Genomic DNA, 22,049 nt, shown 5'->3' on the forward strand with positions numbered 1-22,049 from the left:
TATGATAAACATGGTGTCTTCCCGTTAAAGAAACCCCCATAGTCGTAATTCCGCATGGTTACTCCATCCAGTTTAATAAGGCCATATTTATTATATGAGCACCTTGATAGTCTGGCGTCATGCTAGAAACAAACTACAAGGAGAGCCTGGTCAAAGCTAAAAAGTGGTGTTTGGGTTGGGAATAGAAAGATTAAAAACTCATCTATAGATTACATTGATATTAGTCTGTAGCCATTTTTGCATCTTACTTGAGATTAAAAAAAAGTATAGAAGGATTGTTACGAAAATTGCAAATGCAGAGCCTTTTATTTTAGGAGCCTTATATTCCCTGTGGGTTGTATTGGAACTGCCCCAACAAGCTGGCAAGTCCTTAATAGCATCAGGAGTTGGGTATTCCCATTCAAACTTAAAAGTGTTGAAAAATTGATATTATTTTCTACTTTCTTTATTCCCCTCCTTGGTTTTTAAGTTGCCAAAAAATACTGTATGGGTAAGAAACTAGTGTTTTCCAATTGCTCATGTACTACCATCTAGTTTTCTTAAGAGGTAAACTTTGGATGGAGAGAATAACTGTTGAACGGTATAGAAAACATTAAAGTCAAAGCAACAACATAATGAACAATATTGACTCAGCAGATACATGGGGTCCTGGTGTTTAACAGCTAAGAAATCACTCTGTTCCTACTCTCGTGGGGCTTATAATCCCCTGAAGAGTACAATTAGGATGATAACCATGCAAAGTTCCAGAGGCTTTGAGAGCAGGGAAAGGTATCTAGTTAGATCTGGTGAGCTGATATTTGAAAGACAAGAGGAGTTTACTTGGTGGATATCAAGACAAAGGAATATCTTGGTAAGAGGGACCAGAGTGTCAGGGGCTCCTGGGTGGCTTACTCGGTTAAGCCTCTGACTTCAGCTCAGGTCATGATCTCACAGTTTGTGGGTTTGAACCCCGTGTCGGGCTCTGTGCTAGCAGCTCAGAGCCTGGAGCCTGCTTCGGATTCTGTGTCTCCCTCTCTCTCTGCCACTCCCCCACTCATGCTGTGTTTCTGTCTGTCTCAAAAATAAATAAACATAAAAAAAATAAAAAAGAGGGACCAGAGCCAAAGTCCAGAAGCATGAACACCAGATAATATATTGCCTTATGGGAAGTGACATAGAGATATTTTAAAGTTGGATCTTTATAAAAGTAAGATAACAACCTCTTTTTTTTAATTGTTGTTTTCTTAACCTCACCTAGAAGAGGATAATTTTGGAAGAGGTGGTTGTTCAACATGATTGAATATGATTGGGTGTTATTACTTGCTGATGGGACTTAATTTTCTTGTGTTTAAATGTGATCCATTATCTTGTGTCTAGAACATATTAAAATGACTCTAAAATGAGAAACAAGGCAACTCTGCTTATTTCAGTGCAAACATACTTGCTTATTGAACTTCACTGAAGGATGCTGGGATATTTGAATACTAAGATTATACAGATGCCCAAATCGCAGGATTATAGGACAAGGGCAGCCCTTTGTGATTGTGTGGCTGGTCAGATCACAGTGGTAACTGAGAGTGTATTTTCACTTTTTCTAAGCATTATTCTGTTTTGGTCTTTCTTCCTGGCTTCTTTTTTTTTCTTTCTTCTTTCTCTCCTTCTGACTCGAAACTCATCAACTTGCAATACCCCTGATAAAACTCATTTATAATGCTGACCAAATTTTCTGGCTTCAGCCAGCTGTTCAGTTTTTTCTTGTGGAAGGCCCCAAACTTCTCACTACTTGTTCTGAAGATAAATTAGCGACTTCTAAATAATGCAGTGAACCCTAATTCTCTTTGATTAGTAGCGAGTTAGATGATAGCGACCCATTGAAATTGGCCATCAGCATAAATAATGAGTGAATGAACTGATAAAATGCAAAGTCACTGGCCGTCATAAATCAAATGAAATCCACTTTCTCTGGAAGTCACTGAAATTAGAAGTCCATGCTCCTATTAATTATTTTGCCTTCTGAAGACGACAGTGTTATAAATCAGCCTTGAAAGGCCCTTCACTTAGAAAGCTGAAGGAGTGCGGCTGCCTGCAAATTGCTTTGTGTACGCACCTAATTGTTTCTTAAGTAATCCACCTTTGTAGCATGGCTTTGGGAAGCAAAGAAGGTCCCCTTCCATTGAGATCCATGAATGTGGCCTTAGGAAGGGCCAAAACGGAGAGGGCAAGGATCCACCCCTTTCCTTAGAAAAGATATCCCCAAGGTCCTTATTTTATGGCTCAGACCCCCATCAGGACCAGGCATTGTTGGAGTGGTTTTCTTTCGTGGGATCCAGAAAGCTGGTTGTAGGCCCCAGGCCATTTCATCCTCTGGTCTCAACTCCACTTCCATCCAGGCCTGAGAAGACAAACTTCACTTGATTTCACTGAAAACCAAGATTTTAAAAACTGGGGAGAAAACAGAGATGGAAAACTTCTTCTCAAGCTCATTTTCAAGAGTTGTTGTAATCTGCATATATTAGTTGCGAAATGACACATAATTTTTGCTAAAAGGTGGGTGGGAAATTACATTCATTTAGGAGCCTGTTTTGCAACAGACATTTAAAAAAGCAACATTCTGTGGAAAAGAGGTTAATTGCATGGTAGGAAATGTTGTAAATTAGTTTTATTTTGGACTGCTCCCTGTCATATCTGAGGTTCTGAAGTTGAGACTACTGATTTAAAAAAAATAAAAATACTCTCCTGGAGGTAGTTGCAGAAATTTGGTCCAGCTTTGACATGTGACCCTGAGTCGTTAGCAAATCTGGACAGAGCTCACAAGGAAATTCTCTGCTTTCCATTGAGTGTGTATGATTTTTGTTGGCCTCTGTGGAGAGACAGATGGCAATTTTATGGGAGTGAGGACAGACAGCAGTGGGGGGTAGTTCTTGGGACCTCTGGGTACTAGTCAGGTATACAGGGACTGGAAGTTTAGTATGGACTCCACAGATGGGGATAGAGTGGGGAAAAGTTTTAAAAGGACTCTTTTTTCCTTTTTAAAAATTTCTTAACATTTGCTGCAGCCCAGCCAGATTCCCCTGGTAGCCTGTATAATAAATGTAAAGACTAGCCTAGGAAGATGAAAATTATCTCCTAGATTGTAGGAAGCACATCCTCTTCTTTGTATGGTGATAATTTGGGTGTCCTTCCCTGTTCCGAACCATCCACACAAAGTATGCGTGTGTGTGAGTGTGCACACATGCATGTGTGTGTGCATACACGTGCCCATATAGCTAAAAAACCCCCTAGTATTAAAATGAGTGCTGTGCAAGGTGCCTGGTTAGCTCAGTCGGTTGAGCACCTGACTTGGACTCAGGTCATGATCTCGCAGTTTATGGGTTTGAGCCCTGCATTGGGATCTGTGCTGACAGCTCAGAGCCTGGAGCCTGCTTTGCATTCTGTGTCTCCCTCTCTCTGCCCCTTCCCTGCTTGTGCTCGCTCTCTCTCTCTCTCTCTCAAAGATAAATAAACATTAAAAAAAAAAAAGCGTAATGCTGTAAATTTTCATGTGTGAGTGGGTTCTGATGTTGGGGTTAGTTGCTGCTAGATGATTTATGAATCTAAATAACCCAGTTTGAGAGCTAAACAATACAGAGTTGAACATTATGTTATAAAACAGGAAGGAGCAATTATTCCCTAGGATATTGAATACTGAATATATAGATTTTCTGGGTTGTGTCCTTGAAAGCAACCAAGTCTGTAGATTCACAGGGATTCTATGGACTATTCCATACTGTAGGGATGAGAAGATGTACTAATTCCCTGGACACCTCCAGCATTGCCTAATCCCAGCAAGTGACCTCGTTAGGTTGTGGCATCTTCCTACCCGTAATCTTATGATTCTGCTTGCTATGGAAGAGAGGGGTCAGGGAAGAAAACAGCTTTTGGTTTTCCTGAACTGCTTCTGGAAATCTATGAAGCCCTGGCCAGTGTTATGTGCTCCAGGACAAAGCAAGACCTCTGTGGTGACTCCTCCCCTACAGTGGATGTCATGTATGTTTTTGTTGGTCCTGTTTTTGCCTGGCTTCACTTTTAGTATTATTGTTATATGATGCAGGCAAGCAATAAAGATTTGTTGGTTGTTGGAAATGCAGTAAGGGTGGGAGAGGAGCCCCTCTGAGTTAGGTGCTCTAGTATTTGTTAGATTTCCTTCTGTTTCTGAGGTTTGTAGAGGTTAAGCTAGGTCCTGACCATCTGCACAACTGTGTCCTCCTGGAATGAAACATTTATCACTCACGGTTTATGGGTTTTAGAACATTCGTTTTTTTCTTGGGTGATGTTCCCTTGTGTGGTGCATAATCAGGGTGACCATATGTCCTGATGTCCTGATTTCCCTTGGATAGTCTCAATTTATGCCTGTTTTTCCTGGTATAATTATTAATTGCACTCTTTACCCCCGCCTTTCACTCTCAGAACTATCCAGATTTAGATGATCACCCTCTATGTAATACTTGAGAGGAATGTTTATGTTTGTTGCCCCAGTGCCACAGAGACAGTGACATATTGAGATATAGCCAAGGCTTTGGAAATATGCAGACTTTGAAGTTATTCCCTAGCATATGACCTTGGGCAAGTTAACTTCACTGAGCCTATGTTTTTATATCTATAAAATGAGGGTCATTGTGCATCCCTCACAGATTTGTGCTGAAGATGAAATAAAATATGTAATGAACCTAGCTAATTTCTGGGTAGATAGGTAGAGGCTAAACAGTTACAAGCCAAGAAACCTGGTGAAGGGGCAGAGGCTTTGCCATGTTTCTGAACCCGTCTTTGACATTGTTGCAAACAGTTAAGTCAGCATCAGCCCGGTGTAACAAAGAGAAAGAAAATATTCCCCCTGCCACTTTAGTGTGGAAAAAAATGCGAGGAAAGATCTTCTCCCCAAAGGCTCTTGGAATGCCCCATAAAAAGAGAGGCAAAAAGATAGTCACATAGGAGAGAAGCTGAATTTGCTCTTCAGTCAAACAAAGGATTGATTTAGCATCTAGCAAAAGGAGCAGGATGCTGACAGGAGATGCAATAAATGGCTTTGCCTTTCAAATGTTAATATGGTGGTGAAAATAATGCTTTGTTCTTGAAGCCTCTGTCTCTTTATCTGTGAAATGGGAATAAAAAGATTGGAGGAAGAATTAAATTGGGTCATAAATGTAAAGGAGTGCTGCAGAGTGCTGGGCACATGTGAGAAATCATATTTTTCTTGTTTATACGGAGCTAAGGTAACCACACAACCTGAACACTAGCCCAGGGGTAAAATGACCATACAAAGCGATACCATTCCACATCGTAAGATTCACAAGTCTTTAAAGCAATACTCACTCATACCTTGTTCTTTCTCTGTGAAGTTGCAGGAGGGCACACACAACTCTGTTTAGCTGGCCCAAGAGGAATTGGCATTTTTTAAAAGCAATCTGTGTGGCTTTATGGAGATTATTATTCCCTTTCACGTTTTTAATTAGAGCAAAAAGAGGTTTATTTTTCTCAGGATTCCCAGTCTCTATGGCTCAAAGTCTGTAGAAGAAGGTTATTGAGTGCCCGTGGCCAGGCCTGGCTGTATGCTGTGACTGGCTCTGTGCGACTCCTTTCTTTTGGAGGGGGAGTGGTGAGGGACACGCAGTCTGAGGCCCCTGTGACTACCCACTAACAGTATCCTAGCCCCTCTGTCCACTCCACAGAGGCAGGCATCAAATGTGGACCTTGCCTTACTTCAGTAAATGGCAGTGTGTAGCTCACACTGGGCCAGGTGAAAAAAACTCATGCCTTTCAGGAGCTCTTCATAAGAGAAGATGAAACATACCAATGCCGGTCCATATATTCTTTTGATACCTGTGGAAAGCTTCCTTCTAATGCCACAGTGCTGACAACGCATAAGCCTCTCTACCCAAACTAGAATAGTGTTTTGCTTCTCACCTCCCCCCATTATAACCTCCCTTTTCTTTTCTTTTTTCTTTTCTTTTCTCTTTTCTTTTTTCTTTTCCTCTCCTCTCCTCTCCTCTCCTCTTTCCCCTTCCTCCTTCCCCTCCCCCTCTCTTCTCCCTCCTCCTCTCCCCTCTTCTCTTCTCCCCTCTCCTCTTCTCCCCTCTCCTCTTCTCCCCTCTCCTCTCCCTTCTCCCTTCTTTTCCTTTCTTTTTTATAAATTTCAGAAGAGACTGTGAGCACTTTGGAGAATTTTCTGGGGGAAGGTTGTTCTGCCATGTCTTTTTATTTATTGAAAATGAAATTTTAATTACACGAGTACACTACTCTCCATACTCCTAACTGCTCAGTCTCTGTCCACTTTAGCTGCCTCTCACCCTCACCTCCGCTCTTTTTTAGAGCCAACCATATTAGAAGTTGGCTATGTTTGCTTATTTTCTTTCTATGAACTTAAACACTCATACACATAGATTTATATATACAAATACTAAAGAATTTATGGTACTGTGTAAGTTCAGCTGCTTGCTGTTTTCATTCAGTGGTATGTCTCTGATAACTTTCCATGTCAGTACCTATAGACATACAATACTTGGGCTTTTCAATTTGAGTGCAGTATTCCATAGTATGGATATGCCCAGTTTATTTGGCCATTAGTTTTTTGATAGACATGTTGGTTGTTAGTAATTCCTCCTTGTCACATCAGTAAATGTCTTTGTTATGGGCTTTGTGTCCATGTGCAAGTGATTCTCTTGGGTATATTTTAAGATGTGAACTTGCTTAATTCATGGTGTATGCATATTTTAAATTGTAATGCATGCTGTAAAATTGTTCTCCACAATGATTTTATCAATATTCGTTCTTACCAGTGATGTGTGGAAAGAATATCATTTGATCCATTCTCCTGCCAGCATTTGGTATTAGCACACTTTGAAAATTATTGCAATCTATTGGCATATTCTCCTGCCATTTAAAATGTTTCACTTTCCTGCCAAGTTCAAGAATCATTTCATGTATTTATTATCTGTTTTTTTCTATTTTGAATTGCCTGTGTATATCATTTGCCCATTTTTTTCTATTGCCTTGTGTGACTTTTACTTAATGATTTCTAGTAAGTCTTTATATATTCAGGCATTCTTGGCCTCAGTCTCTCATATATTGCAAATATTTTCTTCCATTCTATTGTCTTTCAAATTTATGGTGCTTTTTTAAATTACATACAGGTTTTTAATTACGACGTCAAATTAACAACTCTTTTCTTTATATGCTATATGTGTCTTGGGTCTGACCAGGAGTCTCATCCTTAGGCCATAAACATTTTCTCCTATGTTTCTTCTAAAACTCTGTTTTAATTTTGCTTTTTAGGTCTTGATCCACTGGACTTCTTTGTGTGTGAATGCTTTCATGTTGAGATAAAAAATTACGGATATATATCCCCAATCCATTTGTTTTTTAGGCAATTTGCTAACCATTTTGAACCACTATTTTTATCACATACAAAATTTCTAATTAGACTGTCTATTCTATTCACTGATCTATTTGTCTATTTGCTTTGCTATTGGAAATGTTAAAACAAATAGTATGTAACCTAAGCAGTGTTTGAATAACCTTGCAAGCCTGAGAGGTCACCTTGTGAAACCTCGTTGTCAACCATAATGTGTTCTCTAAAGCCTGCAGACTATGTTAGGTTCCCTTGTTCTTGGAAAGCTAGATCGTTATGGTATTCTTAAATATTCTTTCAAAGGTCACTGTGGGGTACTTGCGTGGCTCAGTAAAGTGTCTGATTCTTGATTTTGGCTTATATCATGATCTCACAGTTTGTGAATTGGAGTGCTGTGCTGTTAGCATGGGGCCTGCTTAGGATTCTCTCTCTCTCTCTCTCTCTCTCTCTCTCTCTCTCTCTCTCTCTTTCTGTCTGTCTGTCTCTCTCTCTCTCTCTCTCTCTCTCTTTCTCTCTGTTCCTCCCCTGTTTATGTGTGCATGCTTTCTCTGTCTCAAAATAAATATGTAAATAAACATTAAAAAAAACTCACTGTTGTGTGGCCCATCTTATCACTAATATGGGGAGAGTTCTCACAGATTTTAACTGAGGCGTAAGAATCAGTGTGAGTTTTGGCAGAGGGATGCCCATCAGGTCATACAAGTTCTAATTTTAATTTTCCCACATGCTTTTTGGCCATAGATCACTCACCCTTCCTCTTACAGGCTGGGGAAGAAGTTGGACTGAGTGGATGACTTGTACCCTGACACTTACTCACTGTGGGGATTTAAGGTAAAGTGTTTAAATTCTCTATCTCCTCAGTTAGTAAGGATATTATTGTCTACCTCTCAGGATGATTTTATGGAATCTTGATACAAATAATGTACAAGGGAACATTTGCTAACTACACAACACTACAAAAACTAGCACTACATACTAATGGGTACAGGCTTTGTTTTCATTTTGGTCCAATGAAGATAATAAATCTTTGTCTCACCTACCTCAGAGAGCTGTTCCGAGCATCACATGGGATGTGCTTTGATAAAATTGAAAATGCCACACAAATTATTTATTGCTGATGAATCCCAACAGGTGGACTGGAATTGGCAAATATTAACCAAGCCCATGGGGTTATTGCAGTGAAAGAGGGTCATATTAATAGGATATCCTCGGGGGAGAATTGTTGGAGCAAGATTTATGGGGGCCCTTAAGTCTTTACCCACTTGAGTGAAAAAAGGTATAGTGTTGGTCTTTTAAGAGGGTTCAGACAGTCTTTTAAGTGTGAATAACAGGCAGAATGAGTGCTATATGGAGTTCTTGTGCTAAGGAATCAAGGACCAGAGTGGGGCTTGTGGCATGTTCCCTTGTGTTACCAGTGGCCATGTGAAGTTTTAGTTTTAAAAAATGGGAGTTTGATCTTTATTTGTCTATAAATTGTGGAGTGCCTCTCTCTTTCTTGCCATGCTTTGCCCAGCTTTCATATGGAATCCAAACCGCCAGGACTTAAGCAATAATTGGAATACTAGGTCATTGAATATTAAAGTGGAAGACTAGAAAATGAATAAAAAAAACAATAATAGGGCTTGTCATTATAATGGCACCAGTATTTTTCCCCTCTGGGGGGAAATAATGCTAGTTGTGTTGAACTATTACTTTGGTGACCCCAAATAAACTACACCTCCCAGTATTCACACCTCTGTGTAGTTCCCATCCACACTGGCTCTGAACTTGGCCAATGTAAGCAGAAACTTATGAAGTGGTTGGGCTGGTCTCCTTGGAATGCTTGCTCACAGGATCCACCTGCCAGGTAAAGAAGCTCAAGCTAGACATGTAGAGAGAGAGAGAGAGAGAGAGAGAGAGATGTCATAGCCCCCAGTCATTGGCCCACATTCCTGACATGCGAATTAAGTCATCTTGGACATTCCGTCTGCTGCCACCATCTGACAGTGAACGCATGAAGGACTTAAAGTGAGATCAGTAGAACTACCCCGGGGGAGTCCTTATTAACCCACAGAGTTACAGGCAAATTAACTTGCTTAAATCTAGTATGTTTGTTGTATAGCAATAGATAAGTGAAACGCAGTGTTGAAACACATGCACCTACACTAAACTTGGTTTAATGGATGAGCGTTAACTGGTTTTTATTATCTGAGGAGTTGGCGTTTTTAGACTTTGGTTCAGCCTATTTTATCAGAAGACACTTAACTCTTATTTACCTCCTTGATTTCCTCCTCCCTTGAGGTGAGATGTTGCATTTGGGGTCTGTCCAGTTCTATACAGAAAAGATGGTGGAAGAAGGAATTGTCCCTTTCCCAGTGAGGCCTTTTCCCTTCCCATCAGGTTTCCTAGATCAGGGCCCATGGGAGGAGGTGGCTAGGTAAGGATATTTATTTCTGCAGCTTGAGTCCACGGGGGAACCTGGAAGAATTTATAAATCCATCATTTCAAGTCATTAGGCGGCATGTTGGTCAGTACAGGAGACTCTCTTCTCATTAATTCAGAGGAGATTTACTTGTGTCACCCTCATTAGTATTTATGGGATTTATCCACATCAATCGCTAGTGCATTAACAGGGAAATAACTAAACCTCCCAGGGTTTGTTGGCGCTAATAAAATGAGCTGGAAGTTCCAGAAATCACCATGATCAGAAGTATTATAAACCAGGGCCTGTAATTGATCCTTTCAAAGTACCCTCAGGATGTTTTCCTCCCTGCTTCCCTTCCAGTGCCATTTGCACACGAGTGTGGTATCTAAGACTTCTGTCCAAATTTACAGTAGGGCCCATTTCTTACCATGCACCCATGTGGGACAACCCAATGGAGTGTTGAAAATATTGTCAAACCAGAACATCTAGGTAAACGAAGAGTTAAATTTCTTATAATTCTTTTTGTTTGGTCCTGGCTTATAAAAAAAAAAAAAAAGGAAAACACCCTGCATGTAAATATATTTTTTATGTATTCTGAACATAAAGATAGCTCTGTCCTACCATATTGATTTATTAGATTCTCTGACATTTTAGTTGTGGTCGTTATGTTATATTTATGAGATGAATGTTGGATTCCCTCATTATGTTATCCTCATTTATTTTACATACTTTTATGGCTGGTTGTGCATCGCTTTACAGTTAAAGCTTTATTGCAGCTGTTAGCGTTGGGGGGAGGGGAAGGCAAGTAGTTATTGATCAGAATTTACATGTTTACTGTTGTAATCATGATTTATTTAATCTGTTTGCACATATAAATATAAGCCCACTCTCAGAAATAAAAAATATATACTGTATCTATATTTTAGCAGCATTCTTGTCACCCATACCCTTTGGAGTGGAGAAGTTGGGAATGATCCAGTGGTGCATGGACTGGTATTTTCCTTACAGTTCTTTGGTGAAGAGTGTGGCTTTTGGAGCCAGACTGCTGTGGTTCAGATCTCAGCTGTGCTTCTTACTACTATGTGGCCTCGTTCAAAGTATTTACCTCTCTGTGCTTCCATTTTGTCACCTGTAAAATGAGAATGATATTAGTACTTTGCTCTAAGATTGTTGTGAGAATTAAAAGACTAACATTGGCAAAACGCTTAGAATGAGCTTTAGATAGAGAATTCGCTTATTTAATGCTAGTCACTGGAACTCCAATGAGTAGGTGGTGGGGTAGTATATTGGGAAGGCCAGGTGACTCTCAGGTGGGAGCTCTGACTTCCATTTTGCTCTAGCAGGGCAAGGACACTTAGAAGGTGTGCCCTAGCCAGGAAAGAGAAGGATGCCTCGAGGTCTAAAAGTTGGTGCTGAAAAGTCTATTTTTTCCCATATGTTATCTTAAAAGGTGTTTTCACCTCTGCTGTAAGCTAGTGTTGAAGGATTCTTTTTGCTTTGCCACTTTGCCTCACCCTTCTCATCTGTCATTTGGGTTTATATACCTGTCGAGAGCATGATGATATTATACTGATGTGGTCACTGGATTAAAGTCAAAGACATTCTATAGCACCAAGTATGCCACTGACTAGCCTTATTATGTGGGCAAAAGACTTAATTTATGAAGAGGGGCAAAGTCCCTACCTGCTTTATAGAGTTATATTGAGAATCTGATGAAGTGATGTTAGTCACATAACTTCAGATACTCTGGAGTGCTAATGTATACTTTAAGGGGGAGTACTGGTAATGCAACCTCACAAAGGTTTACGGAGATGAGATGCTGTAACAGATGTGAAAAGGCTCTGACAGAAGCAGGATGTGCTTTCTGAACATGGGGGACATGGTGAAGACTCACTTCTGACCTCCTGATGCTCTGGGTGGGAGTCCCACCTCCTGCTGAGAGCTGGGGTCCTAGAGGAACGCAGGCCCCCTGGGACCTTGGTTCCAATGAGTTTTACCCCTTATTCAAGTCCTGTGCTACAATTGGGCCATATCCTTAGAAAAAACATTAGTCTTGTCCGTGTCATTTCTTTATTATTTATTTGTTGGGTACAAGGTTGTGTATCTGTCCCCACCGTTTCATGTAGGCCATGCACGCTGCCCTGCTAACCAGCAACTCAGCATTTACATTTTATACCTGCCAATCTGGCAGTGATTCTTGGAAATAATTTACTTTTATCATCTTGCTTCAGAGTTTCAAAAAATAATCCATCTAGCAGAGCAGTTTATCCTTTCTATATATTCATTTTTGTTTTGAGGCTTTTTAGACCTAATGGTTTTTAATCAGATTTCGAGGCCACTCATCATAATTAGGTTTAGAGTTATGAGTTATGTACACTTCACTATTACATCACACCTCCCTGGGATAGGTGAGTGAATTAGAGATTATCGCAGGATTTCCAGGGCCTTTCAGGATGATTTACAACATTTAAAGAAAAATCTCCAGTTTGTCCCTTGGCTTAACACACTTATAGGAAAACCTGGGTGTTTTTTTTTTTCCTTTTACCTCTTTCTGAAAATGGTTTTGCTTGTCAAATTATCGCCCCAATCACTTGGCCTCTGATATGTTAGCTAAATTTTAAGAAAAAAAATTAATCAAAATTAAATCTCAAAAATATTAAGCTGAGCAAAATAAGTCACGCACAAATAAGTATTTACTCTATGATTTCATTTACATGACATTCTAGAACTAATCTGGGGTGATAAAATCAGAGAAGTAGTTGTTTCTTGGAGAGCCTGAGATAATTTGGAGAGATGTGGAAATTAGAAACGTCCTAGGTCACGATTCAGGTAGTTAAACTTAGGTGCATACATTTTGTCAAAATGGATTGAATTGTACATTTGAGGTCTATGCATTTCACTCTGCAAATAGATCTCAATAAAAATGTAGAAAAAATAATTATGAATTACCTGTTCATTACACGTCGTTTTAGATGCTCCTTTAACAATGTTTTAATGCTGTGGTAATTTTGAGGCAATATGATGTCTTTTGCCCATCCCTTCATACCAGGGCTTGAAGAAAAGATGTTCTGCCACACTACCACTTCTAAGTCATGGAAGGTTTGGGTGAAATGTGTTTGTCAGCTCTGTTAGCCAAGGATAGTCAAAGTGGGTACCTGCTGTCTGGATTAGCTTTTATAGAGAGCCATTATTCATTCTAAAAATGTTCCCTTCTTCTGCCACTTGACTTATATGGGGGAAGAATCTCTTGGCTAATTTTTTTTTTTTTTTGGTGCATACTTCTGAAATACAAATCCACTTTTTCTAATGAATCATTATCATGTACTACCATCAAAGGTTATTCACTGAAAGCTCAGGAAAAAAAAAAAAGCAATGAAAACTAATTTTGATTGTTAATGGAAATGTATTTTTAGTCTTAAAGAGCTTCCCTCAGCAATAATTATAGTTATGCCTCTTGGGTGTTTTTGGACTTTTAAATTTACATTTAGTAGCTCCTTTTCATTTAGCAGTTAATCTTTTAACGGAGCTCGGCAAATTTGTTCTTCAGTCTCGTGTTAGGAGAGGATTGACGGAGATTTTATTTCTTCTCTTCTCCTCTTCAGCTTTTGCCCCTCTTTACTGTGCTTGCAAGCGCCCACATGGCACTCATTCTTGTGTTTCTGCTGCGTCCTGGTGCGAATGTGGCCTGGGCAGGAAAAGGCCAGCGGGCAAAGTCTGGAGACAGACCCCGGGCTTTCCTGCAGCCAGTGGGCATCTCTGGCAGAGCTAGCTGCTTCTGCCCCATGCAGCACAGCACTGTGGCACAGAAAGTGAGCTCACAGAGTGGGTTTGTGGCATGTGGGCAAAGCTTGACGTTGTGGCCCGAGGCTCAGAAAACACACAGCCAGCTTGTAAGGGGACTGGCTTGCAGCAGCCTGCCTCCTGCTTCAAGGCCCGAAGTGTCAGTAGGCAAATAGGGAGATTTAAAACAACAAGATGCAAAGGTTTTGTAGCAACCGAGTTTGCTTGCTGGTTTGGCAGATTCTTTACAGATTTCAGAGAGAGACAAAGGTAGCTTAAAGGATGTGGACAGGGAAGGGGTTCTGGCAGGAAGTTTGCTGAGGTTCCTCCCTCTTATTAAAAAAAGACAATGGCCAGTGTGATTAGAGAAAGCTCAGGCCACCAATGAGAGTCCTGCTCCTGGTAAAAACTGACCTCCCCCACGAAATGAGAGAGCAGTCAGACATTTGGGTATTTGCAAAGCAGCGCTGAACATTCGGGAACAGTTAAAATTAATCCTGTGTACTGCAGCTCCCGAGAAAGAAAGCCAGCCCCACATGTCAATAAATCTAGATCTGTTTGAAGCAAACGTCACTAAATCTTCGTCTTGACTGTTTGCTGGTGGTGTCAAGAGCTGCCCTGGAAGATGAATTTGAGGGGAGGATGAAAAAGGAACCATATTAAACTGCAGCTCTGATAAGTTTAGTTAAGAGGCAGGAGATGTGTCCTTGCCGTGACATTCAGTGGCTGATATTTGTTTCCCTTTAAATAATATGCTGTACATCTGTGAGAATGATGGTTTAGGGCTGGCGACATTGCATCTCCTCCAAGGTTACTGCCTTCTGGACAGGCAGTCTCTCTCCTTTCTTTCTCCATCCCACACCCTGTCAATAAATATCCACTTGTCTGAGGAAGTGAGATACTGATTTTAGAGCTGACACCAGAGCATCTTCATTGCAAGTAGCAACGAGGCTTTATCCATGTGAACGTGGAGGGGGATGGGTAAGAGAAATTAAAGGGACTGTCAGAAGCAGCTTTAGTCATGAAACTGTCACATGAACCCCAACAACACCCAGTGGGGAGGTACCAGCAGTTTGAGAATTTCCCCCTCAAAACCCTGTTTTCACAAGTGAGACGTGTAATAACTGGGAACTTTGGAACTTTTGGTTCTATTGTCTCCTGCAATCCCCCTTGTTCTATCCTTACTGTAGCTTCAGACCTATGACAGAACAGCAGTCGGCAAACTTCTTCTGGAAAGATCCATACAGCCATAGTAAATATGTTTTGCTTTGCAGGCCTTACAGTTTCTGTTGTAACTACTCAGCACAGAAACCGACAAGTCTGTTCATAAATGAGTGGCTTTGTCTTTGTTCAGTGTCATTGTGGACCCTGAAAGTTGAATCTTGTGTAATTTCCCATGTCATTATTATTTAACTTCCCTCACCCCCCCTCCTCCCCCTGCCAGCATTTAAAAATATAAAAACCAAGCTGTACAAAAACAGGTAGTGGGCAGGAGTTGGCCCTGGACCATGGTTTGCCCCCCTCTGACTTAAGATTTTGGTCTGTCATCCTACGTTCCCTTTGCCAGTGCACAAAGTTGGTGGCTGTTCCTTTTGGCAGGAGGACGTTGCCAACCTGAAGATTAAACCCATGGCCGTATTGAACCAAGTGATTACCACGTATCCCCTGCTTTTCCAAACCTTGCATTATATACCACTTCGCTTTTACACAAGACCTTTGTTGGTATCAGTTTCTGCTAATGGAAAGAAATCCAAAGAAGATTTTCACCTTTATGAAGAAAGGCAAAAGGTGAAAACATCGTTCAGCAGTTCTGCGGTGAGCCTGTGGAGGCAGCACATACCTCTTGCAGTAAGAGAGGCACAGCCAAGCTCCTTGCCCCAGACTATACTCAGCATCTCAGCCTGCAGCCTCCCTAGCTTTGAGCTGTGTTGTAAGCATCTCTCCTTTATTTGGATTTATCATGTGCATCCATTAGCAAGAAGTGTCAGAAGGTACCAGGAAAACCTGAGTGGTTGTTTCTCGGGTCTAGGAAATCTTTCCATATAAATTAATAGTAATTGTGCTGTACCATTTTGGTTTATGAAAGTGTTCATAGGAATGCTATACTTTTGGATAACAGGGAAAATCTGTAATAGGTATGGATAGAAAAACATGACAGGGCTCTGAAGCGGGCAACCCAGTTTCCCACACCAGTCCTCCCTTATCAGTTACTAGCCGTGTAACCTCACGTTGGTCACTTAACCTCTCTAGGCCCTGGTTTTCTTTTTTTCCTTTTAATGCAACAGGCAAAATTATCCTCGCCTTACTTACCTGACATGACTATCATATAGACCAAAGAGTTAAGAGAAATGAGAGATTTTAATAAACAATAAATATGAATGTAAGCCTTTGGTGTTATTCTCACTGCCTCACCACTGTCGGTTCTTTTCAGTAACTATGATTGTTCATAATAAAGGATTATATGTCCTGTATTTCAGCTGCAAAAACAGAATCAGAATTTGAACTCTACAAGGAAGATAATATTTCTCGTTAACTTGGACTCTGATGTTGGCTGGGTATTTCTGAGCCTTGCCTAGTGGCTTTTTGGCTTTTGCTCCCAGTGCCTCCAGGTGCTCGCCCTAAATGAAACAATCGTGTGCCCTCTGACCCGTGCCACTGCTCAGAAAGCCTTGCCTCCTCTCTGTGGATCCAATCCCCGCTAGCCTTCAAGGCCCACCCGAAGTGCCACGTTATCCAGGAGGTCCCCCCTTGGCTCTTCAACCCACACAATATTGTCCTGTGTAAATGACTTGAATCTACCCCCAGAACCACAGCCCTGGAAAGGTATCCTGTTCTCCAAAATCTGTTAAGAAAAGAAGATACCATCAAAAGATGGAAGCTGCAGGTCAGTTAAGCAGGATGTTTTTTTAGTTTCATTGAAGTGATTTACTACTGCCCAGTGGGAGAAAGACTCAGATATGTGATAAGGGGACGGTCTTGAGAAGTGACTCTGACAGGTGACATCACACAACTTTTCTCCAGCTACAGTATTCCATCTGTGTAGGCTGTTACATATTTAAAGCATTTTAATGTCCACTAGGTGTTTTTGATCGTTGTTATAAACCTTTGAAGTACATGAAACAATATTCGAATTCCCATTTGACCCTGAGGAAGCTGAGGCCCAGAGACGTTCATTTTCCTGTTCTAGTATCATGCAGATGGTTAATAGTGACAATGGGGGTGAAATGTAGCCCTGGTTACTATACTCCCCCCCCAACTCCCCGCCCCCAGCTTTGAACCCCAAGCTTCTATAAGCCCAGGTCATGGGCTCTTGCTATATCCCATATTCAAATTCTTGAGGGTAAAAACATGTTTATATATGGATATATCAAACTGGCTGTTTTTAAGTATATCAGCTTGTCTTATCCTCCCTTCCCAGAATGCATTGGTGGAGGAGGTTTTTGAGCATGAGAGTCTGTTATCACATATTTTCAGCTTCTATTCTGCTCATACCTCCATTATGTAAATATGTATAGAGTGTTGGCTTATTTATTCAGTCTGCGGTGGGGAGACCCGGTGTATTACTGATTCCTGGGCTGTACTCCTTGGCCTAAACACCTTCAGTAGCTCCTCATTGCTCACCTAATGAAGTGTGAACTCTTTGGGTTGGCATTTTAGGTTCTCAGTAATCTGGTTCCAGCCTGCCTTTCCCACCTCACTTTCCCTCTCAGAGGAAGCTGTCTGCCTCTCCTTTGCCCAGCTCACTCCCTCATCCTGTGCCCTTCTCCCTCGTCTAGGATGGGGATCTGCCAGTTTTTCCCATTTTCCATTTAGCTTCAACTTTCCCTCTCCAGAGATAGTTTCCTATTCGCCTGTCATGATGCATGTATTGTCCCTACTCTTTTTTTTAAGTTGAGAGAGAGAGAGAGAGAGAGAGAGAGAGAGAGAGAGAGAAAGGGGGGGGGGGCAAAGGGAAAGAGAGAATCCAAGGGATTCTGTGCTGATAACACAGAGCCACAGAGCGTGGCTCGATCCCACGAACCGTGAGATCATAACCTGAGCCGAAATGAAGGACACTCAATGGACTTGAGCCACCTGGGCGCCCCATCTTGACTCTTAAAAACAAGCACAAAAACAAATTTTTGATCCTAATTCTCTCTCATGCTGTTGTCTTCTCTCTTCTTCATTTATTTGAAGCATCTAATAGCATCTGTCACCTGCAGGTTATAACTAAGGTGATAACTAAGCTCTAAGGTCCTAAGGTAGGGGCACACTATCACCTAAAAGCAATATCTGGCCCCAGCATTGGTTTTTGTAGGGCTCATGGACCAAGAATGGTTTTTCATTTTTTAAAGGTGGAAAGCATTTTATTTTATTATTTCTTTTTAGGTTGAAAACACTTTAAAAAGGATAATTTTTAACACATGAAAAATACATGAAATCAAATTTAAGTGTCCATAAATAAAACTTTGTTGGCACACAGCTGTGCCATTCATTTTGGTATTGTTGATGGCTGCTTTGGTGCTACGGTAGCAGAGTTGAGTAGTTGCAAGAACCACGTGGCTCTTCATGGTAAAAGCTTGATGACCCCTGTCCTAAGGCACTGATAGTCACTTCTGTGCATTTAGAAGGGTGCTAGTTAGGTACCGCCTCTGGGAGAATTGAGAAAATAGTCACAGAAAGCACATCATGTGATTCAGGTGGAGAACACCTCCGCGCCCCCCCCCCCCCCCCCCCCCCCCCCCCCCCCCCCCCGCCATCATTGAAAAGAACTGACTCTCTCCCTTATTCCTTAAACTTTTATCAAACAGGTCCTGGAGCTAGCCTGCCTCTCTGCTGTACTGTGTCCTTTGAAGCCCTCCGGTGACTTCTCAGTCACAATGTTCAGTGGGCAGCTCTAGCTCTTTATAATTTCATCCTCTTTCACCCTATTGACCAGTCTCTCATTCCTGAAATTCTGTTTTCTGTTTATGTTGATGCTGTGACCTCTGCTTTTCTGTCTCATTGTCTGTCTTCCCTTTCCATTCATTAAATGTACAGGTTTCTTTAGTTTCTAAGCTTTGTTTTTTTTCCTCTTTCCTACGTATAGTCTTTTTAGAAAAACTGTGACTATAGCTATTATCTCTCTGCTGACAATTTCCAGTTCGCTCTCTCCAAAACTCTAGTCATGTATTTCTGTGTTCCTCCTAGGCATCGTCTTCTCTTAGCTGTTCTCTCGTTCACTTACCTCCTTTCCATGGTGCCATCACGGGTATTTAGAGCCTCAGTTATCTATGATGTATCTCCTTAGCTACACACAGTTCATCAGTTGCTTAATCCTTGATGATGATTTCAATATCCATCCCTTCTCACCAGTCTTGCCTCCTTTATTCCGCTCCCTATCATCTTTCTCTTTTCTAGGCTAGACAATGACTGTTTCTCTTGGCCCTTTCCCTTCTATCCTCCCCTGCATGCAGGCTGCTGCTTGATTCTAGCAGACACTTTTGGGGCCCCCATCCCAACTCCTCAAGCCACTGTGGTTTCAGTCACGGCCATAGTGCACAGTTCCACGTGAGCTCAGACTCTTGTTGACTGTGTCTCTCACCTCATGTTAATATGTGAATCTTTCCATTTTTTGCCTAAGGACCTTCCCTGGAGCCATGAGCTTCTGTGCCTAAGCTATGCTCAGCTTGGACGTGCAAGGAAGCCAGTGGCCCCCACAGGGGCAGCCCTCAATCACTGGGGAACTAAAGCTGATAGTAAGTGCCCAGCCTCTTGTCCTTCACACAGACCATTCTGGGAGGGCTGCTATGTGATTTTTAGGCATACTGGAGGAGGCTCGGTCATGCCCTGTTGCCAAGAGCAGTGACCTTGATAATGTACCCCAGCATTGGATTTTCTTCTTCCCCTGATCCCTCTGGGATCATCTCCCAAATAAACCCCCTGCATCCATGTGCTCATCTCAGGTTCTGCTTTGAGAGGGATTCAAACTAAGATCATTTTTCTAAAAGCTGCTGCCAGACATCTTCAGTGGTTTCGCAAGCCTTCACAACATAAGACTGTTGGTGCTCTGAAATCCTCAGCTCTCCAGTTGTGATAGTAGCCTGTCTTTCCAGTATTTTCTTATTCACCCTTTTCCTTTGCCGCAGTCAGACTGAGTTCCTTAAGGCAGAGACTGTGTCTTATTCATCTTTGTTTCCATTATTTTGCTCAATATCCAAGATAGTTGGAAAGTAAATATAAATGTATATTTTTAGTGACTGAGTGAATGAATGTGTTTATACTCATTTGTTGATCCTTCAAGGTTCTTCTCCTCCTCATTGCTTCTTAGTGACCTTTCCGTCCACTAAAATTATAAAACACTGCATCTATACCGCTGTATGGTCCTTTTTGCTTTCTACTTGGTATTTATTTACAAGTCTTATCCACTAAAATGCAAATTCCTTGAGGGAAGTGATCTTTATTTTTCTTTATATTTCCCCACAGAGCTTATGGGAACATGGATAATCAATGAATGTTGGTGAATGACTCACTACTTTTTTGGCATCCTAGGTCGTTTTGATTTGTTCTGTTCTCTAATCTCCAGACATGTCCCATGTTTTCTTATTCCCATGAACTGAGGCTACTTATGCCTCTTTTGCTTTTCATACATGCTTCTTACACTGTTTATCTAGCGGAAAGTCTATCTATCCTTCAAAACCTAGCTTAAATATCTTTCTCATAAAGTCTTTCCAAACCCACCCCGTTAAGCCTCCCCCCTGCCTTCCTGTATGTTATGCATTTGTGTTATTTTGCTTTAAGTAGCATAATTTGATTTGGTTTATGTTCCTTCCTTGTAGGAGATGGTAAGCACTTTCAGGGCAAGACTGGTTTTACTTCTCCCTTGTATCCATTAGCTTGCTCTGCACTCTGTGATCAATAAATATCTGTTGGAATGAATTAATTTGAATAGCTTAAATTATACCATCATGGCTTTTCATTCCCACGATCTTAATGGGTACCCTCTGACCTATCTCTGTGAATTTTTTTGAGTTTCATTTTGGTAATGGAAAAAATATCAAGCAGAAGGAAAGATATATATCTGGAGCCAGTCAGCATGATCTACTGTGTTTGAACGTGAATATTTGAACATAACTTATAAGAATGCCATTTCAATTATTTGTAAAATATTTAAATAGTATAATCCAATTTACATTCTATCATTTCCAACAGCTGTAAAATTTACTTTACACCAAAGTTAGCTCAATCACTTTAATTCAGTCTGGAAAAACAGTACAAATGAAAGCTTAATTTGTATTTAATCTCCCCTTTTGTTTCTACATTATTGCCGTCGAATCATTCCTTTTAGTGATTGAGATTTAAACCAGAGAGAGAGGAAAAAGTCATGATGAAATATTTGAGAAGAATATAACCCATAATGAAAAGTTTGGAGTAAATGTTTAAAAATTCCAACTGGCTTTGTTCCTGGGGTTTCAATTCACAGCATTATCTTTGTTATAAGCCCGTGGCATGAGATGTGTAGGTTACTTTGTCAGACTCCTAGGACTGTGACTCTCTGGCATTTAGAACCAGGTGATTCACTTGAAGCAGGTTACATTTATACCCTGTATATGAAGATTGGCAGGGAATACAAATGTGAGTAATTATTATTTAGAGTGTTGATCATGCTCATATCTTCCTAGATGGCTTTATGATCATTTTGGTGAGTTTTTCTCTCTGAGCCCTGGCAGTCTTCCAGCTTATGTCAAAAGCAGGGAGTAGCAGCGAGGAGAAAATTGTGGCAAAATTGTGACTAACCACGACTTTCCTGTCCTCCTGTAGCACCAGATCTGGTGTGTGGATGGGAGGCAGTAGGTCTAGGGAAGGGGCAGAATGACCAAGCGGCATGTTTGTGTTTAGAACAAAGCAACCCTTTGTTGTTTCTCTGCCTTCCAGTTGGCAGCATTTATGGAAGTATTGTAGAGACCCATATATGCCCTCACTGGACCTCTCTCTCATCCCCATGCTCGCTGTATCCTCTTACACCCAATAAGCCTCCTTAAGACTAAAAGGTAATTTGCATGAAGAGAAAAATGTGGGTAATTGAACTGATCAGTAAGAATGAAATAGCTGAGTAAAGGAAGGAGGAAAGAAGGAGTTGAAGTTCATTTATAGCCAAGAAGCATTACAGGAGACAATCGCATGTTACACATTCGAAAAAACTATTCCAGAAGGATGGAAGTGATCTCACAGGCCTAGACTCTGAAAGACAGAAAAACTGAAGAGGAGTTTGGTGTAGTTCCATTACAAACACTGTCAGAAAAGAGGAAACAGTATCTAGACACCTGCATCACTATGTGGGATAAGATTTTTAAATGGGGCAGACTGGTCAGGGAAAAATGAATTATATTGACAAAGCATGCTCCTCTCTACTATGTCAGATGATCCTCAAAGCAACTGTCATTTTGGTCCAACATGGAGTAGTGACTCTACAGCTGAGGTAACTGAGGCCCAGAAGCTTGAGCAATTTGTCTACGGTCACTGCTAATAAAAGGTGGAGTTAAG

General features: G+C 41.0%; 1 protein-coding gene across 7 annotated transcripts in view; it reads left to right on the plus strand.

Moving 5' to 3' along the window:
- Window positions 1-22,049, plus strand: part of LRMDA (leucine rich melanocyte differentiation associated) — a 1,047,682-nt gene that overhangs the window by 413,814 nt on the left and 611,819 nt on the right. For 3 of the 7 annotated variants that reach the window (XM_045437740.1, XM_045437738.1, XM_045437741.1), the window contains one exon: window positions 8,128-8,194. The exons of the other annotated variants lie outside the window; for them this stretch is intronic. In XM_045437740.1, the coding sequence (XP_045293696.1) occupies window positions 8,154-8,194 (41 nt within the window). In that variant the 5' untranslated portion in view covers window positions 8,128-8,153. The remainder of the gene's footprint in view (window positions 1-8,127; window positions 8,195-22,049) is intronic. 7 annotated transcript variants of the gene reach the window in all.

The sequence above is a fragment of the Leopardus geoffroyi genome, chromosome D2 (assembly GCF_018350155.1).
Source record: "Leopardus geoffroyi isolate Oge1 chromosome D2, O.geoffroyi_Oge1_pat1.0, whole genome shotgun sequence".
Taxonomy (NCBI): Eukaryota; Metazoa; Chordata; class Mammalia; order Carnivora; family Felidae; genus Leopardus; species Leopardus geoffroyi.